General features: G+C 43.0%; 3 protein-coding genes across 6 annotated transcripts; 1 reads left to right on the top strand and 2 right to left on the bottom strand.

The window, feature by feature from the left end:
* Window positions 1-364: 364 nt before the first annotated feature.
* LOC133491798 (dynein light chain 2, cytoplasmic-like) lies at window positions 365-2424 on the bottom strand. 2 transcript variants are annotated; one of them, XM_061803404.1, is made up of 4 exons: window positions 2285-2378; window positions 2140-2191; window positions 1594-1737; window positions 365-771 (listed from the first exon to the last, which is right to left on the bottom strand). In XM_061803404.1, the coding sequence occupies exons 3-4, from the start codon at window positions 1723-1725 to the stop codon at window positions 634-636; spliced, it is 270 nt and encodes an 89-aa protein (XP_061659388.1). In that variant the 5' UTR covers window positions 1726-1737; window positions 2140-2191; window positions 2285-2378; the 3' UTR covers window positions 365-633. The 2 variants fall into 2 exon arrangements, with proteins under 2 accessions (XP_061659388.1, XP_061659387.1); XM_061803403.1 differs by lacking the exon at window positions 2140-2191 and having other exon boundaries at window positions 2285-2424.
* A 763-nt stretch (window positions 2425-3187) lies between these two features.
* On the bottom strand, window positions 3188-6561 carry LOC133491797 (serine/arginine-rich splicing factor 1B-like). Of its 2 annotated transcripts, XM_061803402.1 has the most exons (6): window positions 6032-6561; window positions 4956-5116; window positions 4705-4877; window positions 4256-4616; window positions 3983-4084; window positions 3194-3683 (listed from the first exon to the last, which is right to left on the bottom strand). In XM_061803402.1, exons 1-4 carry the CDS (start codon window positions 6223-6225, stop codon window positions 4413-4415), a joined length of 732 nt encoding a protein of 243 aa, XP_061659386.1. In that variant the 5' UTR covers window positions 6226-6561; the 3' UTR covers window positions 3194-3683; window positions 3983-4084; window positions 4256-4412. The 2 variants fall into 2 exon arrangements, with proteins under 2 accessions (XP_061659385.1, XP_061659386.1); XM_061803401.1 differs by having other exon boundaries at window positions 3188-4084.
* Window positions 6562-8670: 2109 nt separating this feature from the next.
* On the top strand, window positions 8671-15126 carry lrrc32 (leucine rich repeat containing 32). 2 transcript variants are annotated; one of them, XM_061803400.1, is made up of 4 exons: window positions 8671-8865; window positions 10180-10273; window positions 12178-13284; window positions 13393-15126. In XM_061803400.1, exons 1-4 carry the CDS (start codon window positions 8819-8821, stop codon window positions 14023-14025), a joined length of 1881 nt encoding a protein of 626 aa, XP_061659384.1. In that variant the 5' UTR covers window positions 8671-8818; the 3' UTR covers window positions 14026-15126. The 2 variants fall into 2 exon arrangements, with proteins under 2 accessions (XP_061659384.1, XP_061659383.1); XM_061803399.1 differs by having other exon boundaries at window positions 12178-15126.
* The last annotated feature ends 7107 nt before the right edge of the window (window positions 15127-22233 follow it).

Genomic DNA, 22233 nt, shown 5'->3' with positions numbered 1-22233 from the left:
TACTCGAAAATGATTATATATTTGGTGGGTAACATTTAAACCACTTAATGTGCTTAATATTTATGTAAAAATATATACCTGTATATTTGGGGGTAAAAGAGGTACATGGTTTATACGTAAGTTTGTCCTAAATGTATTCAAATTTTTTTACTCCAGATTAAATGTCACATTCATTCATCCCTCATAAATCAGAATCAGCTTTATTGGCCAAGGATGTAACAAGGAATTTGCCTCCAGGAGAGAGACAATTTCCAGTAAATATAATACAAGACAATATTTAATTACAAGTGTTAATGTGCAGAATGTAAACAAAAAAAAATTACACCATAGACAAACTGCAATAATAGTGAGGTGGAAACATCTATCATGGTTGGAAGTGGGGCAATTTTATTCAGCACAAAGACAACAACCCAACAGAAAATGAAGCCTTTTACAACAAAAACACTACTACTCCTTTTAATTTAGTGAAAAATGAAACTTCTATTTGAAATAAATGTACATACAAGCGTTGGTCACGTGACAACAAAATAACTCCCAAAACGTGGTCAACACTGGGCACATCTTCGCCATCATTCGTTAAGAAAAACCTGCGGCCGACGGACTGCACGGAGCCGTATAACGGACAGGAGCATTTCAGCCCGACTTGAAGAGCAGGATGGCCACTTGGCCGAGGTAGAAATAGATGAAGTGCTTGGTCTCGTGCGTCACGTAGCTGCCGAAGTTCCGACCCACGATGCAGTGCCACGTGGGGTTGTACTTTTTGTCAAACTCCTGTGAGGGTCCAGAAAAGACAGTTAAGCGGCGTGCACGCGTCGACGTAAATCAAGCTTGCATTTGAATTTTTTTTTCCTTCCTTTGTGATCCATCCGTTCGGGCCTGATAATCAGATGTCTAAAAATTAGACAGTGATTATCCTTTGTTTTTTTCTATAGTCTGGATCAGGGGGTGCCCAGACTTTTTTACCCCAAGATTTACTTTTCAAGCAGCCAGCCCCTCACGAGCTACCGACGACAGGGGGATGATGATGTTGCTCCCAAACAGTTAAAAGGTTAATGTTATGTTGCCTCCTATATTTAAAATATAGAATTAGCTTGAATTAGCTAGGAAAAAAAAAGTGTGGCAGAGCAGCGGTTCTTGAAAGAGAAAGTTCCGTGTGCTGCCTAAAAGAAACCAGTGGCTTCTTTTCATTTTTTTACAGTACGTATAAGAATTGTGCCATTGGATGTAACAACCAGTCATCCCTCACTCATTGAATCACATGGCAAAATGCCACAAACTGAATAGGTGTACGTTATACTTTCAATTTGCATTGGATTATTATTATTTTTTTGCGCGCAACACAGGATATCTGCAAAGAGACTGCATCATCGGTGCACAATTGCGCACCCGGCGTTTAGAGGGAACACTGGCTGCCGTATTTTTTTTTTTTTTTTTTGCGCACCGTCCAGCGATCGACCTAGACTGCCTCACAGGGGTCAATCTTGGTACTACAATAGACATAGCTGTGTCGTGCATTTTTGGTCACGTGGAGTGCATACGTTTTCTGGAGTCTCTCACATTTGAAAGTTCGGTGTTTGTGTATATTATAAGCACCTTTTTGACATAGGCGGCAATGTCCTTTTCGATGTTGTACTTTTCCATGGCCTGCATGGCGCAGTCCACGGCGTCCTGCTGCATTTCTTCGGACATGTCTGCGTTCTTGATCACGGCCTTTTTGTCAGACATGTTGGCTCTAAACTATAAATGCAAAAAGTAGACAAGATTCAAGTCAAATCACATGTGAGGTTGACGGACTCAGGGAAAGAGGCGGGGCACACCCTGGACTGGTCACCTATTCAATCACAGCACACATACACAAGTATGCAGACACTCAGTTACACCTACGGACAATTTGGTATCTACTAACACGCATGATTTTGGAATGTGGAAGGAAGCTGGAGGAAACCCACAAAGAGAACATGCAAACCCCACACAGGATGAACAGAGCTGAACTTGAACCCAGAACCTTTAAACAGCATAACACACGTGGAAACCACTATTTGACTATGCTGCTTGATTAGATTCATAAAGGGGGGGGGGTGGATACAAGTTTGTGCACCATACCGAAGTGCATATGGGCACGGTATATTCATTTATTACCTTGGCATCATATCACAATCACAGGTGAGCTCTTTTGTCACGTGAAACCAAACTTGAAAAAAAAAATTGCAAATGCCCGATAATGACGTGGAACAGAACGGGTAAATTGGCATTATTCAGCAACTAAAAGCACGAACGAGCTTACCTTTTCCCAAATGAGACGTATGAAAGTCACGAGGAGCAGCGGAGTGAGGCGCTAGTCTAAAGCACAATGTGCTTTCTTTCCCGGTACCGCCCTTCTCTTACTGTTGGCTCATTGATTGGCTGCTGTCCGCAGGCATTTTCCGGGTATGACGGCGGCATCTTGTTTCCTCCCACAATGCACTGCGCGTGATTGTTCAAATCGAAACATTTGACCATTATCTAAGCGAAGAACCGCATCTGCGTGATGTAACAAATTGTGTCACGCAAAAGCCACCCGGACTTAAAAACGCACGAGGGAGGAGAAATTACGTTTTTGGGGTAGTTTAGACATAAAGAGGCGACAGCTGTTAAACGAGCATGTGATCCCATCTAAGCCTGTTGGTTCCCTCCAAAATAACACAAAACATCCGTGAGTGTGCGACCTACTGCAAAGAAATTTAAGAAGCATAGCAAACTAAATGTTTTTCAAAACTCATATGTATAATTCGACCAGTCATACCTGGAGAGGCGGGAGCACGACGTCATAATAAGGCGACGACATTGCACGATATAACATTTTCGCAGTGCAGAAATTGTAACCTCATAAATATGGGCATTAGCTGCTTAAATATCTCAAAAGTTAACACACTGGACCAGACGTGAGTGGAATAGACCAAAATATTTAGCAATACATGTTTTTTTTAGAATAGCGATTTGCAGAAGTTTTCAATTAAAAATCGCAGTACTTTTTTCAAATTAGCATTTGAACAATCAAATAGACGAACGGAGGCTGCTTAAGTATTCAAGGGTTTGAAAACCCAAAAATATATCAATGACAACACGATCAAGAGGGTCTGTTTTTTGCCTTGGAACCACAAAATTACACATATGGGTCATTATAAGGGCTAGACTATGTTACTTGAATTGTGTGCAGTTTGACACATTCACAAAGTACAATCCATGTTTTCAATTTTTATTAAAAGAGAATAAAGCTCTGATGACACCGGAGACTAAAGAAAAAACAGAAATATCAAGAAAAAACAGCTCTAAGGAGATACAAACCACATTCCCTCCCTCCTTCCCCTCCCTCCACCATTTGGAAGCCCCTTGTGGTTTTGATCAGAGCTCTTCGTTTTCCAACAATTAAAAAAAAAAGTGAAAAATCACAACACTGTTGCTAATTTTGTAGATAAAAAAAAAAAAAACACTAAATTTGTCTTTTAGGGAACGCCAAATTAGTTTGACTATGGAACTACAATGCTTGAAAGGTTGGACGTGGGAGCTTCTTCTGGTACAAACAACAAACAAACACGGACAAAGTAAAAGCTCCAATGATCCTGCTCCTTGTATCCATCCTGATGCCTAAAAATCCTAAATCCTGATCCGGCTCCGGATGTGGTGACAATGAGCCCAGTCCAAACCTTCAGAATACCAGCAGAACCAAAGAGAAGGAGTTAGAATCGCACCTTCGCATTGAACTGAAAAAAATATCTACATTTTGATGTCATTTAAGTGGGTGCAGGGAAAACCACAAAGAAATATAACGGAAGGAAAAAAAAAGGGGGGCCACCACCCACAAACAAAATGGATGCAGAATTTATTATTATTTTTTTTTTAATGGTGGGGGGTTGAGTATTGAGAAACAATGGGGCGCCATTTTAAGTGTAAAAACATGTGAACAGCCTCACAATTAATGTTTGTAAAGGCACAACCATCATACCATTGCGTGCCACATTTGTATCCTCCTCCTCCTCCACTCCTCCTGTTTATCCTAATTTGAACTGTTTCCTTCTCTTCCCATCCTATCCTGCTGCTCTGATCTCTACAGAGAGACACACAAGAAGATCAGCGGACATAATGTGTTGAGAAGCCAAATAAAAAGCACAGCAATAGCGGCAGCATTTGGGGTGCAAGGAAAAGGGGGTGGGGGGGGGGATGGAAAAAGGAATGTGAGAAAAAAAAAAAAAAAAAAAAAAAAAGACACCCAACTCACAGTGAAGGGGAGGGCGGGGCGAAGGGGGTGGCGACAATGCACAGAAAGGCGGGGCTAATGAGAAATACACGATAAACGGGATCCGACTCCGAGGTTTCTTTCCCCCCCGCTCTCCACACGGCGCTCTCCGTCAGGGGCCAGGGAGGCAGCGACGGCTCTAGGTGCGGGAGCGAGAGCGAGAGCGAGAGCGGGAACGGGAGCGGGAGTGAGAGCGCCGCGGGGAGTAGCGCGGCGAGGCCCGGCTGCGGCGAGCGGGGGAGTAGCTGCGCGACCGACTCTTGCTTCGGCTGCGGCTCCGGGAGCGGTCGTAGCTGGGGCTGCGGTGGCCGTCCATCCTGACGCGGATGTACGCCGTCTCGCCCTACGCACAGACAAAACGTTTGGGTTACAGAGACTTTTGCGGCTGCGTCCGCTTTTTGGGGTTTCTCCCCTTTGCCTGCCTCGCTTACCTCATGGGAGCGGAACTTGCTGTTGTCCAACTTGTGCACGGCGTAGGTCATGTCCTCCTTGCGCACAAACTCCACCACGCCGCTGCCGTCGCGGTTAACGTCGGCGTAGCACACGTCGCCCGCCTCTCGCATGTGGTCCTTCAGGTCCTGCCAGCTTCCGCTAGGAGGAAGACCTAATAAAATAAAGAATAATAAAGTTTAGAATTTTGGGTATTGCAGCAATCTGGCAAGGTGAGGAAGTCCCAGCGCACCCGACACGATGACCCTGTACTCCGAGCGCCGAGACGGGGGTCCGTACCGGCCCCGGGGGGGACCCGCCGCGCCGCCTCGGCCGCTCCGGGGGAACTCTACGCGAAGTCGGTAGCCGTCGTAGTCGTAGCCGTCGCGGCCGTACACGGCGTCGTCCGCGTCCCTGTGAAATAAATAGTAGTGTTACATGACTACTAAATGTACACATTATACATGAGTAATTTGTGTAAAACTATTCAACAGCCATACATTCAAAAATGCTTAAAGAATGTAAAAAATTAAATCAAACATGAAATATGTATCTAACTCGTCTTGGTTGCCTGTACTATGAGCTCAAACTTGATTTCAGCCATTTACACATCTATATAAATGTTCTTCCTTGTAACTTGTGGCCGAGACAATGATTTTCAAAATTTACTTGCATAAAGGAACAACTTTTTGACTGCTAAACTCCTTTAGCGTTAATCTGTCATTTTAATTTGACAAAACACGCAAACTGAAGGATTTCAAAATCAAGATAAGCCCCTGAAATGAAGTGTTACTCTTAAACTGGCTTTTGTTTGATATGTGTAGCCTTAAGTTTGACTTAATGTATTTAAATGTTTTATTGTTTCATAATTACTTTTACCAAAGCAAGTAAGGGATCAGGCCATTCGAGCTATACTAAGGTGATAAAAACAGCTCAAATTCTTTAAAAAAAAACAAATTTTCAGTTCTTTTTGAAAGCATTTTAACTTGGGCAAGCCCTAAAAACGAAGAAATGTTCAATTGGTCTTTGTTCGATAAATTCGAGTAATTTAAACAGAACATTTTACAGAAACCAATTGTTGGGGCTGATTCGGTTTTTGGAGTTTTAATAGTCGGTTACTCCAAGTGCAACGGTCTTTGTTTGAAACCTGCTGCTCGATTTCAGACCATAATCTAATTTTTATGAATGAGAGAACGAATATTTAAATAATTTTAAATATCATATCTATATATACTGAATTAAAAAACACAAACATCTGAACCTGAGCCCAATAAAATGATACTTTATTGGAACTAAGCCCACCGCCGCGAGCGAGTGCTGCGCGCTCACCTCGGGTCCTCGAACTGCACGAAGGCGAAAGGCGGCCCCCCTCGTCGGTTCTTCAAATCAATGTCGCGGATGGAGCCGTATTTGTAAAACAGGTCCTCGACGTCCTTGGAGCGGATGTCGGGCGGCAGGTTGCCGACGTAGATGCGGCAGTCGTTGCTCCCCGCGGGTCCGCGGATAATGCCTCCGCTAGACATGCTTGCTAGCGCACAATGGACGAAGTGGTGTGGTGGTAGCGTGGAGTAGCTAGCAAGCGTGAACGCTGGGTGCTTCCTTGAGCGAATAAGAAGCGCGATTGCGGCTCAACTAAACCCGCCTTGCCGTTGGGAACCACCCGGGGGATATTGTGGCGCAACTTAGTCGCGGTACAGGTGAAGCGCTTGAAGGTATCAAAGTGGAAAAGATCGCGTTAATTCTCTCTAAGTACTCGCCTCTCCACTTTCCGCCAACACCGACGTCTTCTTCGTTGGACTATTTGAAGGGCGCGCACACTGGCACCCACAGGACAAACGCGTGAACTACTTCCGCGAGTTCGCCCCCTGTTTCCCGCCAACATTGATTTCTTCGTGGGAAGAGTGACGGCTGGAATTTTTCTACATCGCCACCCGCGGGGGAATGACGTGAATAGCAAAAAGCTAAATGTCAATTTGGAGTCTTTCAGTTGTATTTTTTTTTTTGTTATATGTATCATTATAAAGGGGCATAATGCATCTGTAATAAAGAGAACTACTAATAATAAATAATTTAAATAATAAAAATAAAAAATGTAAAATATGTGAAGTGATTTCTTGAATTGTTCCTTATTCCAATTAAAGTCCCGTCCAATATTAAGAACGGTTTTGTGCTTATGGTGTGTAATTTTTCTGGTCATTTTCACCCAAGCATCTACAAGCCTTTAAAATGTGATGTAATCACAATTTGACATTGTTTAAAACTCGTATTATTAACTTGGCTCTTAAAGGTCAAGTGTCATGCCTATAAATATTGTATTGTATATATTTTGTAATGAAAAATATATATATAACATTATTCACTTCGGGCGGCACAGTGGAGCAGCTGGTAAAGCGTCGGCCTCACAGTTCTGAGGTCCTGGGTTCAATCCCAGACCCGCCTGTGTGAAGTTTGCATGCTCTCCCTGTGCCTACGTGAGTTTCCTCTGGGCACTCCGGTTTCCCCCCACATTCCAAAAACATGCAACGTATTGAGCAAGCCCGGCTGAAGCTGTGCTCGTCCCTGACAGGTACATCGACACATTTAGCACCCCTGACTGACGTGCACGGACCTTCTGTTACATGTTGAGAGGATTACGACCCCCCCCCCCCCCACACACACACACACACACAACTAAACTTTTTTTTAGTAGCTGTATACACACCTACATGTCATTTGGAACCCATGCTCTTTGCACCCGTGCAATCCATTTCTCACGACGAACCGGGTCTTTTTGAAAAATATGACGAATGAATTCATCTTCCCGAGTGTTCGAACAATATGCAATACAACGAGCCGTCATTTTGGCTAACACGAAGGAACAAAGCGCTAACTTCCAGCAGGTAAAACTAGTAGAAATTTACGAGACCGTCAGAGTGGGCGTCTGCTAATAACCTCACTTCCTGCTTCTTCTTGAAAACAAATCCCTTGACAGGATTTTCATGGCGTGAGTGACAAAAAGCCATATACATCAAAATCATCTTTTGTGGTGAAAAAAACGGATGGGTCCATTCCGGCTGCCTTTTTTTTCCATTAATAACATACTAAAACTCATGCATTTCATGACAGTGGCCCTTTAATCTGACAAAATGTGAGGAAAAACTGTCCCAAAATTCAACTGATACAAACCAAATAAAGATTGCATTACAACAGTGAAGAGAATTAAAATATGTCTTGTCTACATAACATTTTTGAATGCATTACGTTTTCCGTTGATTAAAATGTGAAAGGTTGGCGTGTCATAATGAAATAACTTCAAAGATGTTAAGATTAGAATGTATTAAATAAAGTGAAAGTGAAATTATACGAATCGAAGTGGTTAAAATGGTTTTCCCCCCAAAAAATCAATTAAATATTCACCTTGTGACACATTTTCAAAAGAAGCGACTGCCTGGAAAAGCCCCAGTATCCCTTTTGACTAGAAGCAAACATCAGTGTACACCTCCCCCCCTCCAAAAAACCTGTTGTCCTCATGTTCCGTGTTTTTTATTACACTATTACTGTGTAATCTGTGGTGCCAAACATCAAAGAGTCATGAGACAATCAGGCTCATCATCAGTCATAAGGATGTGGGAAACACAAATGCTTCCCATCCCTAAATGCTTGTTTCAAATGTCATAAAACTGTAATATGAAGAGCATGTTTTTCTTACAAAGCAAAAGCAGATGTAATCTTTCAACTCTTTGGCCGAAATGCCCCAAATTCCTCATGATGATAACGGAGAGACACTGGGTGCCTCGGGTTTTGATGAATCGGGGTTATTTGCGGAAGACGCAAAACATGTGTCTCCTTGCAATGAGGAATCCAAATGGACTGCCAACCCCCCTTTTAAGGCATTTCCCTGAGAAGAGGGGAAGGAGGGAGGGGGTCTGCAAAGGGAAAGGAAGGGCTAGGGGGGTTGGCCCTGCAGGATGTTCTCACAGGATGCTGGAACGAACAGTCCAAGCTGAGCGGCGCGAGGAGAGGAACAAGCGAAAATAATCAGCTGAGAGGAGCATCGGGGATTCCGGTGGTCCCGCCGTCGCTGCCGATCCAGTTTTGAGGTGTCGCGAGAGGGGCTGTGCATCGAATGTGAACTCGATGCGGTCAGGACGCGCACCAAAGACTGGTCTTCTGCCGGGAGTCAGGTACACGTTCATTCGGAAATGTGTGGCATAAGAATGTAGAAGGGAAAGTATAGATCTTCGTCTTCTTTTCCGCGTCATAAATACAGCTCGATAGTTTACAATATCTAAAATTAGTTCTCAGTAAGGAATCAAAGGGGCCGAACAAGTTGATGGCTACTTGACTTTACTGGGACTCCAGCCGAGAAACTTGATTTAGACAGTTTGTGGCCAGGTCTTGGACTTGATTGAGATTCAAGCTCCCAAAGACCTGAGACATGACTTAGCAACCAACTCAAAGACCACTAGAGGGATGCTTTCAGCAGTTTTAAAAACCTGAGACTGCAGTTAAAAGTCCTGAAGCACAAGATGTGGAACTTTGGATTGATGTGTTCAGTCTCATGACTAGATTTGGAAGCGAGTTTGGGATTTGAGACCTGACATGGACTCGAGCGTAAAGACTTTGAACTTGACTTATGACGTCTATGTAAAGATTTGTCTTCACTCCATCTCGGAGAATTGCAACTTGAATTTGACACGACTTGAATATTTTGAAACTTTATTTTGACTCCTCTGCAGAGACTTGACATTCACTCGAAACTCAAACACAGTTCTTCACTTGGACAAGACTTGAAACCTGACAGATACTCAAGCTTGGAGACCTGACACTCGCCAATGACTCCAATTCAAGGACTTTGTTGAAAGTTTCGGGACTCTATTTAGACTCTTCAGAGACGTATCGGACTTGAAGTCAAAGTCGATATTTAAGCTTATAATACTCTGTTACTCTGATACTCTTAACTTGTTTTACTGTGCCTCACTGCTTATTTTATTTCCCAATAGTCCAGTGATTCTCAAAGTATGGTCTGCGGGCTACTCCGGTGGTACGCAAAGAAACAGAATTGACTCTTCAAACTTTGAACAATGTTCAACTTGAACTTTAGTTTTTAGCCAAATTTTCCATTTTGTGTACACGTGCATCTCAGCATGAGATGCGACTGTGGAAAAAACACTTCCACATAGCCAAACATAAAATATTTTGTTCTGTGTTTTTAGCTGAGTCATGTAAAGTATATTTTAGCAAAAGAAGACGTAATTTGTTTCGACCAGATGACAACACAATGCTCTTTGATTTTAGTTGCAAAGTCATTGGCTTTCTGTGGAACCAGTTTTTATTGAGAAAACCCCCCCAAAAAAGCCCCAGTCGTTGCATAAATAGCTCAGTCATAGGTCAGCGCAGGTTTACTTCCTCTCGGCTTCCTTTGTGAAGGCCAACTCGCTTCCAGTACGCATCCTGCGTCTGTGCATGCGTCCACTGATGATGTCCTTGTCCCATAGCAACATGGCCGCCTTCCCGCTGCTGTTTCCGCTTCTGGCCGGCTGCGTGGCGGCGGCGGTCCACCCTTCCCGCCATCGTCCTTCGTGCCGCATCGTAAGTAAAAGTTACTCCCTTTCTGGCGTGTGTTTACTGGAAGCACATTCCTCACGTTTTAATATAAATACATAGTGAGGGGCAGGTTTATTTGGACAGGTTGCGCATGGCAACGAGGACGAAATTCCTCATCTTCTTGAGTTGTTTCATTTATTGACTGCACGCTGGAGATAGTCCTGGTGGATAAGACCACATTTGGCGTCTTGGCCCAGGTTCTCCAGTACATATACTCCACCCCCCTTAAATTACTGGCACTAGTCGAGTGGTGGTGTAATTGGGTGACAAATGGGAACGTAAGTCAGCCCTCCTCCAGTTGGATTCAAGTTCTCAGGAAGTAATCACGAGTCTGATAAGTGCCGAGAAATTGAATCACACCGAATGGGTCATAAATGAAACGAAAGTTAATGGTGAGTGACTTCGACATGAGTAAGGGCCATGAAAAGTACTACAAAAACAATTTTTTTTTTTTTACCCCAAACTAAACCCTAAACCCCCCTGATAATAACCCCTTTAACAGCGCAAGCTCGCGAGTGACAAGTTATGCGAGATCTTTCGCTAGTGACATAGATAAGGTTGAGAAATTTGAATGACCTGATTTGAGGCTTTTCGGCAGAAAAACGGCTAGAGCTCAGACAATTTTAATTCATATTTCACGTTTACTGATATTTTACGTTTATTATTATTATTTTACAAGCGGCCGAAATGAGTTTCCTCCACAGGGGTGTCCGGGCTCTCCCTTAGAGATAGGGTGAGAAGCTCCTCGGTACTTCCGGGGTGGGGGGGGGCTCAGTGTCCGCATTGAGAGGAGCCAGATGAGGTGGCTGGGGCATCTGATCCGGATGCCTCCCGGATGCCTCCCTGGTGAGGTGTTCCGGGCAAGAGACCCCGAGGACGACCCAGGACACGCCGGAGAGACGATGTCACTCGGGTGGCTTGGGAATGCCTCGGGAAGAAGAAGAAGAAGTAGAAGAGAATGGGGAAAAGGGAAGTCTGGGTGTCCCTGCTGAAGCTACTTCCCCCACGACCCGACACGGAATAGCAGTAGATAATGGATGGATGGATGATATTTGACGTCTTTGGATGATATGGTCCCTTTAGCCCCTCACCTCCACTGTGGGGCACGTGTTTGAAACTCCTGCGGGGACGCGGAAATTCACTTGCTTGTTATTTTGGGATGCTAAAGAACCCAACCACTCATCACCTTTGGTTCAAAATAAAGTCAAAACAACCAATCAATGCCCTGTGATGAAAATGCAGAACAGAAAATGAGTGGACCTGTGGAAGGAACAACTAATCATTGAACATGCGAACGTAATCCACATAAGGAGCGTTGACCTTTTACGCAGGGAGGACGTTTCACAAGATAGGTAGTCTTTATTTATTTACATCGGCCTGTAAGCAACGAGCAGCTTTTCATCTAAACCGCAAGTATGCCGAGAATCCGAAAGGCCTTAGTGAGAAATCGGAGATGGAGGCAGTTTTATGGGCTGTTTTTGGACTGAAGGGGGGCGACGGCTGGGTGGTGGTGGTGAATGGTGGATGGAGCGGGGGCCATGTGTTTCTAATTATAAACTCAATAGGTATAATAGTTTGTCCCGGGGGATAGAGACTTATCAACAAAGAGTTACTTTGTAGTGATACAGGTACTTTCTTTTGTCGCTAGTTCTTACTGGAATTTCCCTCTGGATTCATCTGAGAGATCTTGGCTGAAGGAGATGAGAAGCACTCATATGGTGTTGTGTCTCCAAACAGCAAAATAAAAGATTTACAGAGTTTTCTTTGGACCGATTAACCTCCTCACATACCACAAACCCTCGTAAATCAAAAGTAGACTTTGAACATGTTTTGCTATTTTCTCGCCATGATCTCACCAACACGCTGTGTGTGTTTGTCTGTGTCGGCAGGTGGGGACGAGTGTGGCCTGCAGTGATTTGAGCCTCACCAGTGCCCCCGCCAACCTCCCGTCAGGTGTCCAAGTGCTGGACCTCTCACACAACCAGCTGCAGAATCTCAGTCGCGACAGTCTCGCTGACCACATGGGCCTCCGTCACCTGGACTTGCACGGCAACAAGATTCACTTCATTCAGCCCGGACTTTTTGAAGAAATGAGGGACCTTAAGGTCCTGGATCTGTCCGGGAATCGTCTCAATGTGTTTGCTCAGGCTAAAATTCACATCGGACCCCTTTCAGCTGTGAAGTCTCTGGATCTCTCCAGTAATGGCTTATACACAGCGATGTCAGATTTCTTTCTCAATGATTCTCCTTCACTTGTGGAGCTCTCACTGAACAGCAACAGCATCACCAAGATTGCGCAAAACACTTTCAGCGGTGCGTTGTCCCTGAGGAAGATCAGCCTGCACAACAACGTAATTTTGGAGATCGAAGACGGCGCCTTTGACTCTCTTGATGGCTTGAGTGAACTGGACCTATCCAAGAACTCCATCACTTGCATCACGGACTTCAATCTCAGCCGCCTGAGAGCACTGAACCTCAGCAGGAACAGCCTGGAGCTCTTCCAGAGTACCAGATCGGCTGAGCCGTACCACCTCGCCTTTCTTGATCTCAGTGAAAACAAATTGCCTTACTTCCCGCTGCTGCCCACAAACAACACTATCCAACATCTGGACTTGTCGCGCAACCGCCTGCAGAGTGTCGAAGTGATGGACATGGCCGACACAAAGATGCCTGAGACAGTTTTGACTCACCTGAAACACTTAGACTTAAGTTACAACCGGCTCACAGGCTTGCCGCAATCCTTCTTTAACACCATGATGTCACTGGAGGTCCTGAACGTGAGCAACAACTGTATCATCTCATTTTCTGTCACTGACAAAGACCTCCTTCCCACAGCCAAGATTGTCAACTTTAGCTATAACTCCCTACAGATACTTTTCCTCGGGGAAGGTACTCTGCAGGCGTTGGAGGAGCTCTTCCTGCAAGGGAATGACCTCAGCACTCTGGCACATCGAACCTTCCAGAGACTTCCTAGTCTGAACCTCTTGCAGCTCCAGGTGAACAATTTACGAGTGTGCCCCTCGGAGACAAAAGCAGATCAAAATCCTTCAGGTTGTGTCTCGTTCTCTTCTGTTCCAAAACTGAGGTTTCTTTACCTTTCTCAGAACAATTTGAAGAGTTTGCCTTACAGGGCATTCGCCAACACCCCTCTCAACCTGCTGGACCTGTCCCTCAACCCTGGCTTGGAGATACACCGAGACTCCCTGGCCGGTCTCGAGCACTCCCTGGTCCAGCTCTTCCTGAGGGAGAATAACATCTCCATCCTTAACACAGACATGTCATCGCTGAGGAGCCTGAAACTGGTCGACCTGTCCACAAACCACCTGACCAGGCTTCCTGCGTGGAACCGAGAGTCATCCATCGAGACGCTCAACTTGCACAACAACAGCCTGGTCACGCTGGACCGCACAACCATGGCAGCGCTAGAACGTTCGCTTAAAACTCTCTATGTGGGCGACAATCCTCTCAGCTGCTGCGGAAACCTAGACTTAGTCCGGCTGCTGCAGCACTCAGCCGTGGTGGTGCCCGACATTGAGGCCGCGACATGCATTCTCCGTGAGGACTTGGAACCAGTCAACATCGAGAAGGTGACTCGGGAAATGTGCCGAGGGCGAAAGAAAGCCCATCACATCATCGTCATTGTCGTGATGGTGTTCTTGGCAGTTATCGCCTTGGGACTGCTGATGAAATATTGCAAGTCAAGGAAGCGGAAGCGCATCCGAAGATTTAGTGCATGACTTTAACTGAAGGGGTGTACACATACAAATGGATTCTTAAGCTCTTAAACGCATCTTAAAATGCAAGAGATGATGTTTACCACACAAATAAGGACATGTGGTTGTAAATATTTTCATACATTTACGATCGTGTCGAGATCATTTTTTCGAGACACCCAATCATTTGAATTTAGCTTACATCGATCAGAAAATTGATGAAACATTTTTAAATTGTGTGTGCCCCACTTTAACGATGGCAAAAAATAATTTAGATGGTATGTACTTTTAAAGGTCCAGAATACTTTCAGTCAGTCAGGCAAATTGTTGCATCTCTGGGTCATTTGACTGTATGATTTTTCTTACTAGCTTAACACAGCACGAAGACTGGAATTGAAGGACTGATAAGGAAGAGAAGTGTGCCACGCAATTTCAAGCATGAAGGATAATTTATTCAGCATTCGTTTTCAAAGTTTGACCAAAACGGTGTCCATACACGCTGCCAACATGTAGCGGCTATTTGAAGGTTTTTCATCTATATCGAAACCAAATGGGAAATCAGTTTTATGGTTTTCATTTTAATGGTGACTGGGGAATGTTCGCCTTCTTATTGCGTTATCTTCGCGTAAAGAATGGAATGGCTTTGTTCAAAACAAATGAAAAAGATTTTTCAAATTGAACAGTTGGACAAAAGGAACTCCTGAGTGGACCTTTTGATCTAGCTAGTCTGACGCTAACTCGCAAACAAGCTAACAACACTCCAAAATGTCAGACAAAAAAAATTGTGCCCGAAGTATGACGTCATAATCAGACTCCGGCAAGCCATTAAGTAGTATTGCACTTTATGCTTCCTTTTGTTATTTTGTATCTGTGAACTCTAGTGACATTTTTTTTTTTTAAACTTGTATAATTTATTTTTATAAATGGAGATTTTAATATACTACCACTGGACTGAGCACTTGCAATAGCCTAAAACCTGTGACACTGTTTTTATCCCGATGAAACACTTTTGTACCTAAGATTGTGATGATGTAAAATACAAGATATTCATGTATACACTAACAATATGTGATTAAACATAAACGCGCACACTTTATCTTTTTGTATTCAGCTACTGAGACAAGCTAGCCCGGACAACGCTTGGTGCTAATTTAGTTAGCTGTTGCGTCTGCGGTTGCTTCGAAATTTTTTGAATGTTTATCATTTTGCACACAGCCGTGCTCTTTGTTTTGTGGACGCTGTCGTGGTTGCTAACTGAGTAATTGTTGCGTAAACAGAAGTGATACTACGCGCTACGCCAACGTCAAAAAAGGCTCGTTTCGGAGCTGCTTCATTATAAGGGAAGCAGAGATGGAATCTAGTCTATTTTTAGCCATAATGAACCCAATCAAACGTCTAGACTTTTTGTTTTGTTTATGTCGCGCTCACAAGCGGTCTTGATCTTTATATTTAATCTGTAGAATAAACACACACCTGCGTGTATTAGCAACAGAACAATAAACAATAACTCCAATAATGATAGTTACCATGATAACGAGAAGAAATGTTGGCGGCGAAACCCAGCAACGTGTTTACAGGATGGTTTGAGGAGGCTTGGAAGAGGCCCCGAGGGAGGTTAATTGGAACCAGGCCACACAAACTCAACTTTCCTGGTCCGTGTTGTTCAGAGTGAGCTGCCGGTGACTCATGGTGACGCGACGGAGTCCACTTAGGTCGTACTGAAATCAAAAAACTAAAGTACCGTGACTACAAAGGATCTCACGAACAAACAGTCATCCAGAACAACTGAGGGTAAACTTTATATTTGGCAGTCATAAGGTCGCCATACGGGTTATTCCAAAACTGGAAGACAACTGTCCCACCATGGCAGTTGAAACAGTCCATGCACAAAATTACAGAAACGTTCTCTACTTCTTGAATGGTTTATAGTTGTCTCAAGACAAAATGGATTCGACGCATATGCAGTAGGTTTTATATGGTAGTAATTACACTCGAAATCTTTGTCTCATGACAGATACGCAACCATGTCCTGAAAACCTTTTTAGCTATTTTAGAGGAAAAACGAAGGAATAGGTCAAACTTTCTTGCTTCTAGTTTTTTTTAGTCTTCATGTTGTCTGCCACGCCAACCTTCACCATATTAACACATACAGTATTACCAGAAAAAGCCATAATGACATTTTTCTTTTAATGAGCTAAGCCTTCCCTTGATCAATTAGCAGAGCAGCTAACACAGCTACCATGTAATCTTGAGCTAGAAATCTACCCTCAGCACTGATTTCCAACCAGTTACTAGCAACTCCTGTTGCTGTACTGCAATAATAAAGTAATGTTAAACTTCAAATGTACAACAAAAGAAACAGGATGGATTCTGAAGTGTTTCTGGCAAAATTATCTGCTCATATTCAGCCAAATGTCTTCAGAACTCATTGAAGATGCATTATTTGCCTTGAGGATGCTAGTGGAAAAGTACAGAGAAGGTCGGAAGGAGCTACATTGTGTCTTTGTGGATCTCGAGAAAGCCCATGACAGAGTACCAAGAGAGGAACTGTGGCATTGCATGCGTAAGTCTGGTGTGGCAGAGAAGTATGTTAAAATAGTACAGGACATGTATGATGGCAGCAGAACAATGGTGAGGTGTGACAGAGGAATTTATGGTGGAGGTGGGACTGCATCAGGGATCAGCTCTGAGCCCCTTCCTGTTTGCAGTGGTAATGGATAGGCTGACAGATGAGGTTAGACTGGAATCCCCTTGGACCATGATGTTCGCAGATGATATTGTGAAAGCAGGGAGCACGCGGAGGAACAATTAGAAAGATGGAGACACGCATCGGAAAGGAGAGGAATGAAGATTTGCCGAAGCAAAACAGAATATATGTGCGTGAATGAGAAAGGTGGAGGGGGAGCTCCCGGGGAAAAGAGCGAGAGGAAGACCAAAGAGAAGGTTTATGGATGTGCTGAGGGAAGACATGAGGGCAGTTGGGGTTAGAGAGGAAGATGCAGGAGATAGGCTAAGATGGCAAAAGATGACACGCTGTGGGTCCGACCCATAATGGGACAAGCCGAAAGGAAAAGAAGAAGAAGAGTCTCCAGAACTCATTGAATTTACATTGCAGATGGATAATGACCCAAGTAAAGTTTGTTGGTTTGGTAGGTACTGTAAGTAAACAGAAGTGGAAGTAGTTAGCTCCATAGGAAGATATTTGTGTAGTTAGCTGAACATGCATCCACCAGGGGGCGCTGCTTTCCATTTAAACCATAGTCAGTTTTCCACGAGCGTGTCCTCGAGTCCCCACTAGAGGGCGGCCGAGACATCAAATGTGTACTTTTCGCAGAGACAAGCAGAGCAGTAAACACAATGATTTGAATGACATACAATTTCAGGCTTTTAGGCACTGATCTTAAAAAAGACAAAAGACTGGATAGCGCATATACATATGTCAATTGGTTGAAGCCAGTTGGTCGGCATCTTGGTACTCCCGAAAAGTGCGGAGGACATGGTTTACAGGTTGGATTATGGCGGGGTTGTTCTCTAAATTTGGCATGTAGAATTAAAACTGGTCGTGTGAGATTGACATTTTTTTTTCAGTTCTGGTAACATGAAGGCTTTTTAATTCGACTTGGTAAGCCAAAAAAGGCAAAGTGCAAAGGAAAGACATATAGGTAGAACACCCTGAGTACCTTGCAGATTACCGAGGGCCCAATTGCCGTGACGTTAACTTTCCCCAAAATACGATGTGAAGCACTATCATCATAACATAGCAAAAAACTCAGCATTATTTTGTCATAAAGACGTGAAAGTTTAAGTCAATCAGTTAGATATATTTTTGGAAATAAGGACTCGCAATGGGCAAATACATGCTAAACGCATTGTTCATTTGTTGTCTCTGCGACGTCCTATGTCAGACAAAATTTAAACTTGTTTCCTCGCATTTGATAAATTCAATTTGTAGAGTTCTGTATTATGAAATTCATCAAAAGTTTAACAGAAAATGTGTTTTCTTGCTTATCCACTGATGAAGTTTGGGAAAATATTGACATCGCTTTTTCGCAAAAAAAACGTCGGCCTATAAAGGTGAAGCAGAGAGTGAACAGTGAACAACAACAACCGTCAACAAAACTTTGTACAAGTGAATTAAGCTCATCAGAAAAAAAACATTTTTTACAAACTTTAACAGTGTCAAAGTAAATCTTTCTAACTTACCTGTGGAATGTTTTCTCACACCCACGATAGTGGCAACTAACGCAGGAAATCGCTGTCGCTGCACAGGCCGGCATGCTTGTTTTGGGAGTATCAAGATGGCGGATGGCGACTTCCGTTTTGGTGGCCAACAAGCCATCCAGTGTTTTTTTTTTTTTTTAAGATCAGTGCTTTTAGCATTGAGCATTTACAGTAACCCAAGCACACACCCTTCCACCCCCACACTACACGTACAAGAACTTAATTGGCTTTACATGGATGTGTCGTTCCTTCGAAATGGACCACCAAGATCATCATTTCTATTACCAAGGTCTGATAATGCAATAATAATTAAATTTTTACCTTTAAAAAACATAACAAAAGTATATATTTGGTTTTCTGATATTGAATGGCGATTACGCAGTCCAGTGTGTACACGGCTTCTTGCCTAAAGTCAGCTGGGAATGGGCTCCAGAATCTCACTTGCAACCGTCATGAGGTCAAGAAGGGCTAAAAGAAAATGGACAAATAGATCGCACACATTAATACCTCTTACTTTTTGTTAAGATTTGGATGTTTATCTAAATTGTTTTTTCTTTGAAGTCTGTCATTTTTATCAGATTTATTTAAAATACTTTTAACCTTTTTTCTGCTAAGTAGCACACACACACACACACACACACACACACACACACACACACACACACACACACTTTCCATGTGCAGTACGATTGGTCGGCAACCAGTTGAGGTTGTACCCCTGCGTCGGATCGGAACCACTTTGCGACCTGGGTGAGGAAAAAGCGGCACGGAGAATGGACGGATAAGTTTTTCAATAAATGTTATTTTTTTTTAAATTGTTTTGAAATATATTGCATGAATGTTTTTAGATTGAGTAGTGAATTATTCTACATGAAATTTGGAGTTTTGCCTTAGTTATTTGTTTTAATTTATTCTTCAATATAGTTTTAGATTTTTTAATTTGGTTTTAATTCATTTTCCAGTTTTGTAATGTATTGTTTTTTTATTTAATATTTTAAAATATGATATATTAGATGGAAAAAGATGACACGCTGCGGCAACCCCTAATGGACCCCTAAAGCCAAAAGAAAAAGATTTTAAAATATGATAAATACTGTATTCATCCATTTTCTTTGCCGCTTATCCTCACGAGGGTCGCAAGGAGTGCTGGAGCCTATTTACTGTATCTATGTACATAATTGGAGACGTTATTAAAATTGAACTTTTTAAAAATTGGCTTAACTGTTTATAGTTTTAAGTCATACATTTTAAATATTACAGAGTGCGGTATTTTATTTTTAATCTAAAATTTAGATTAAAAGAATAAAAGGATAACCACCGGAACGAGAACATTGCAAAATATAATGGGAAGAATGCAAAATGTTGAAAAATATCTCTCTATGGAAGGGTTGTGACTTTGGTCTTTTCCTTGTCAAGGGACATAACAACAGGTCGCTGGAATAATATCATGAAGTATGAAAAATATTTGGTCAGTTCATTGATTTAAAAAAAAAAGGATCTGTGTGAGAATACTGTGCTTACCACAGCTAACACGAATTGCTGCAAAAACCCCCAAATTCCGTGACGATGACGAGATAATAAGCAATGATTGTGTGTAGACGCACAAAGCAGCGCGTGTTAAGTCAGCAGGCGTGTGTGCCACCCATGGAAGGTGACTTTGCCTCCCTCGCTTGCGTGAGCCTCTCTTAAGAGCGCGCAGCACCTCAACAATCTGGCTCGAGGAAACGATTCCCAGCGCAAAATGGTGGCCACCATTTGCTCCTGGATCAAACGGTCGCCATCGTTACGCATTTTGAGGTAATTGCGAGGGATTTCGACGCAGTTAAACACGACTGTCATACGTCACGTGAAGGTCAAAGTAAAATACAGGAAAACTACTCAGCCCTGGAAAAGACAGGAGATGTCATCTTTTAAACATAGCAGGAACAAACAAAAAAAAGCTTTGTGATATTTACGGCATGCATTTGTTCGTGATGAATTATCATTTTGTAGACAACTAATAATGTTGGTTAACAGAATTATAATTTAATGACTAAATCTTTAAAAATATATTCAATATTTTATTCTATTCAATTGAAATTTTAAAAATAGTGCTTATTAAGATATAGATTTAAAATGTAATTATTTAACAAAATATATTAAATATTGTTAAACAGAATTATAGTGATAGTTAAAAAATATGAAATAAAAAAATCAGAAAACTACGTAGCCATAGTAGCCATCCATTTTTCTTCGCCGCTTATGCTCACAAGGATCGCGGGAATGCTGGAGCTTATCCCAGCTGTCATTGGGCAGGAGGCGGGGGAACCTGAACCCTGATCCGGTTACCAGCCAATCGCAGGTTACGTTGAGACAAACAACCAATTGCACTCACAATCCCACCTAGGGGCAATTTAGAGGGTCCAACTAATGTTGCTTGTTTTTGGGATGTGGGAGGAAACCGGAGTGCCCGGAGAAAAGCCACCCAAGCACGGGGAAAACATGCAAACTCCACACAGGCAGAGGTGGGATTTTGAACTCTGGTTCTCAGAACTATGAGGAGGACACTTTACAGCTGTGCCACCCCAAAAAAATATGACAGTCAATCTCAATCGGACTGGAGCCCCACGCAAGATATCACCTCGTGGGGTCTCAATGATCCTTAGAAAGGTGAGGAATCAGCCCAGGGCTACGCGACAGGACTTGGTCAATGACCTGAAAAGAGCTGGGACCACCGTTTCCAAGGTGACGTCATGGTTTGAAATCATGCATGGCACTGAATGTTCCCCTACTTAAACCAGGACATGTCAAGGCCTGTCTTAAGTTTGCCAATGACCATTAGGACGATACAGAGGAGTCATGGGAGAAGGTTTTGTGGTCAGATGAGGCCGAAATGGAACTTTTTGGTCATAATTCCCCTAACCGTGTTTGGAGGAAAACAAATGATGAACACCATCCCTACTGTGAAGCATGGGGGTGGTAGCATCATGCTTTTGGGGGTGTTTTTCTGCACATGGGACAGGACGACTGCACTGTATTAAGGAGAGGATGACCAATGCCGTGTATTGTGAGATTTTGGGGAACAACCTCTTTCCCTCAGAGCATTGAAGATGGGTCGTGGCTGAGTCTTTCAACATTACAATGACCCGAAACACACAGCCAGGAAAACCAAGGAGTGGCTCCGTAAGAAGCACGTCAAGGTTCTGGCGTGGCCTAGCCAGTCTCCAGACCTAAACCCAATAGAACATCTTTGGAGGGAGCTGAAACTCCGTGTTTCTCAGCGACAGCCCAGAAACCTGTCTGTGTGGAGGAGTGGGCCAGAATCCCTCCTGAAGTGTGTGCAAACCTGGTGAACAACGACAGGAAACGTTTGAGTTCTGTAATTGCAGACAAAGGCTACTGTACCAAATATTAACATTGGTTTTCTCAGGTGTTCAAATATTTATTTGCAGCTATATCACGCAAATAAATCGTTAAAAAAATCATACATTGTGATTTCTGCATTTTTCTTTTGAGACGAAGATTGAGGTCATGATTTCTAAGTGGGAGAACTTGCAATATAGCAGGGTGTTCAAATACTTATTTTCTTCACTGCACATGGATAGAACGTGAAAGGAGGCTGGGTGGGAGTACACAGAAAGCACTGCTTTTATTGGACTGCACTGGACCAGACCGGGTGGGACGCCACCAGGCAAAATGGGGACTGGGGGGGGGGAGATTGGCAGCCATGGTTAAGGCAACACACAAAGAGCATGCAGATATACAGTCACAGAGAAAGGACATCATCATATTGCTTGTCAAAGTCTCGCTCCAAACATCCAAATTGTACAAAAAGGAAGAAAATAGGCTTCTCGCACTAATGAAAAATACACGTTTGTTTGTTTTTAAAGTTGTCCCTCCCTCCTACAAAGAAGACTCTAATACAAGAAAATAAATAGAGGAAAAAAACAAACAACACGAAACAACCCAAAACAAACGTCAGACAAAAAAATGAAAAATAATTTAAAATAGCTCTTTTTCTTCTTTTCATAT

The sequence above is a fragment of the Syngnathoides biaculeatus genome, chromosome 18, assembly GCF_019802595.1.
Source record: "Syngnathoides biaculeatus isolate LvHL_M chromosome 18, ASM1980259v1, whole genome shotgun sequence".
Taxonomy (NCBI): Eukaryota; Metazoa; Chordata; class Actinopteri; order Syngnathiformes; family Syngnathidae; genus Syngnathoides; species Syngnathoides biaculeatus.
The sequence above is the reverse complement of the archived record's forward strand: the minus strand, read 5'-3'. Positions and strand labels throughout refer to the sequence as shown.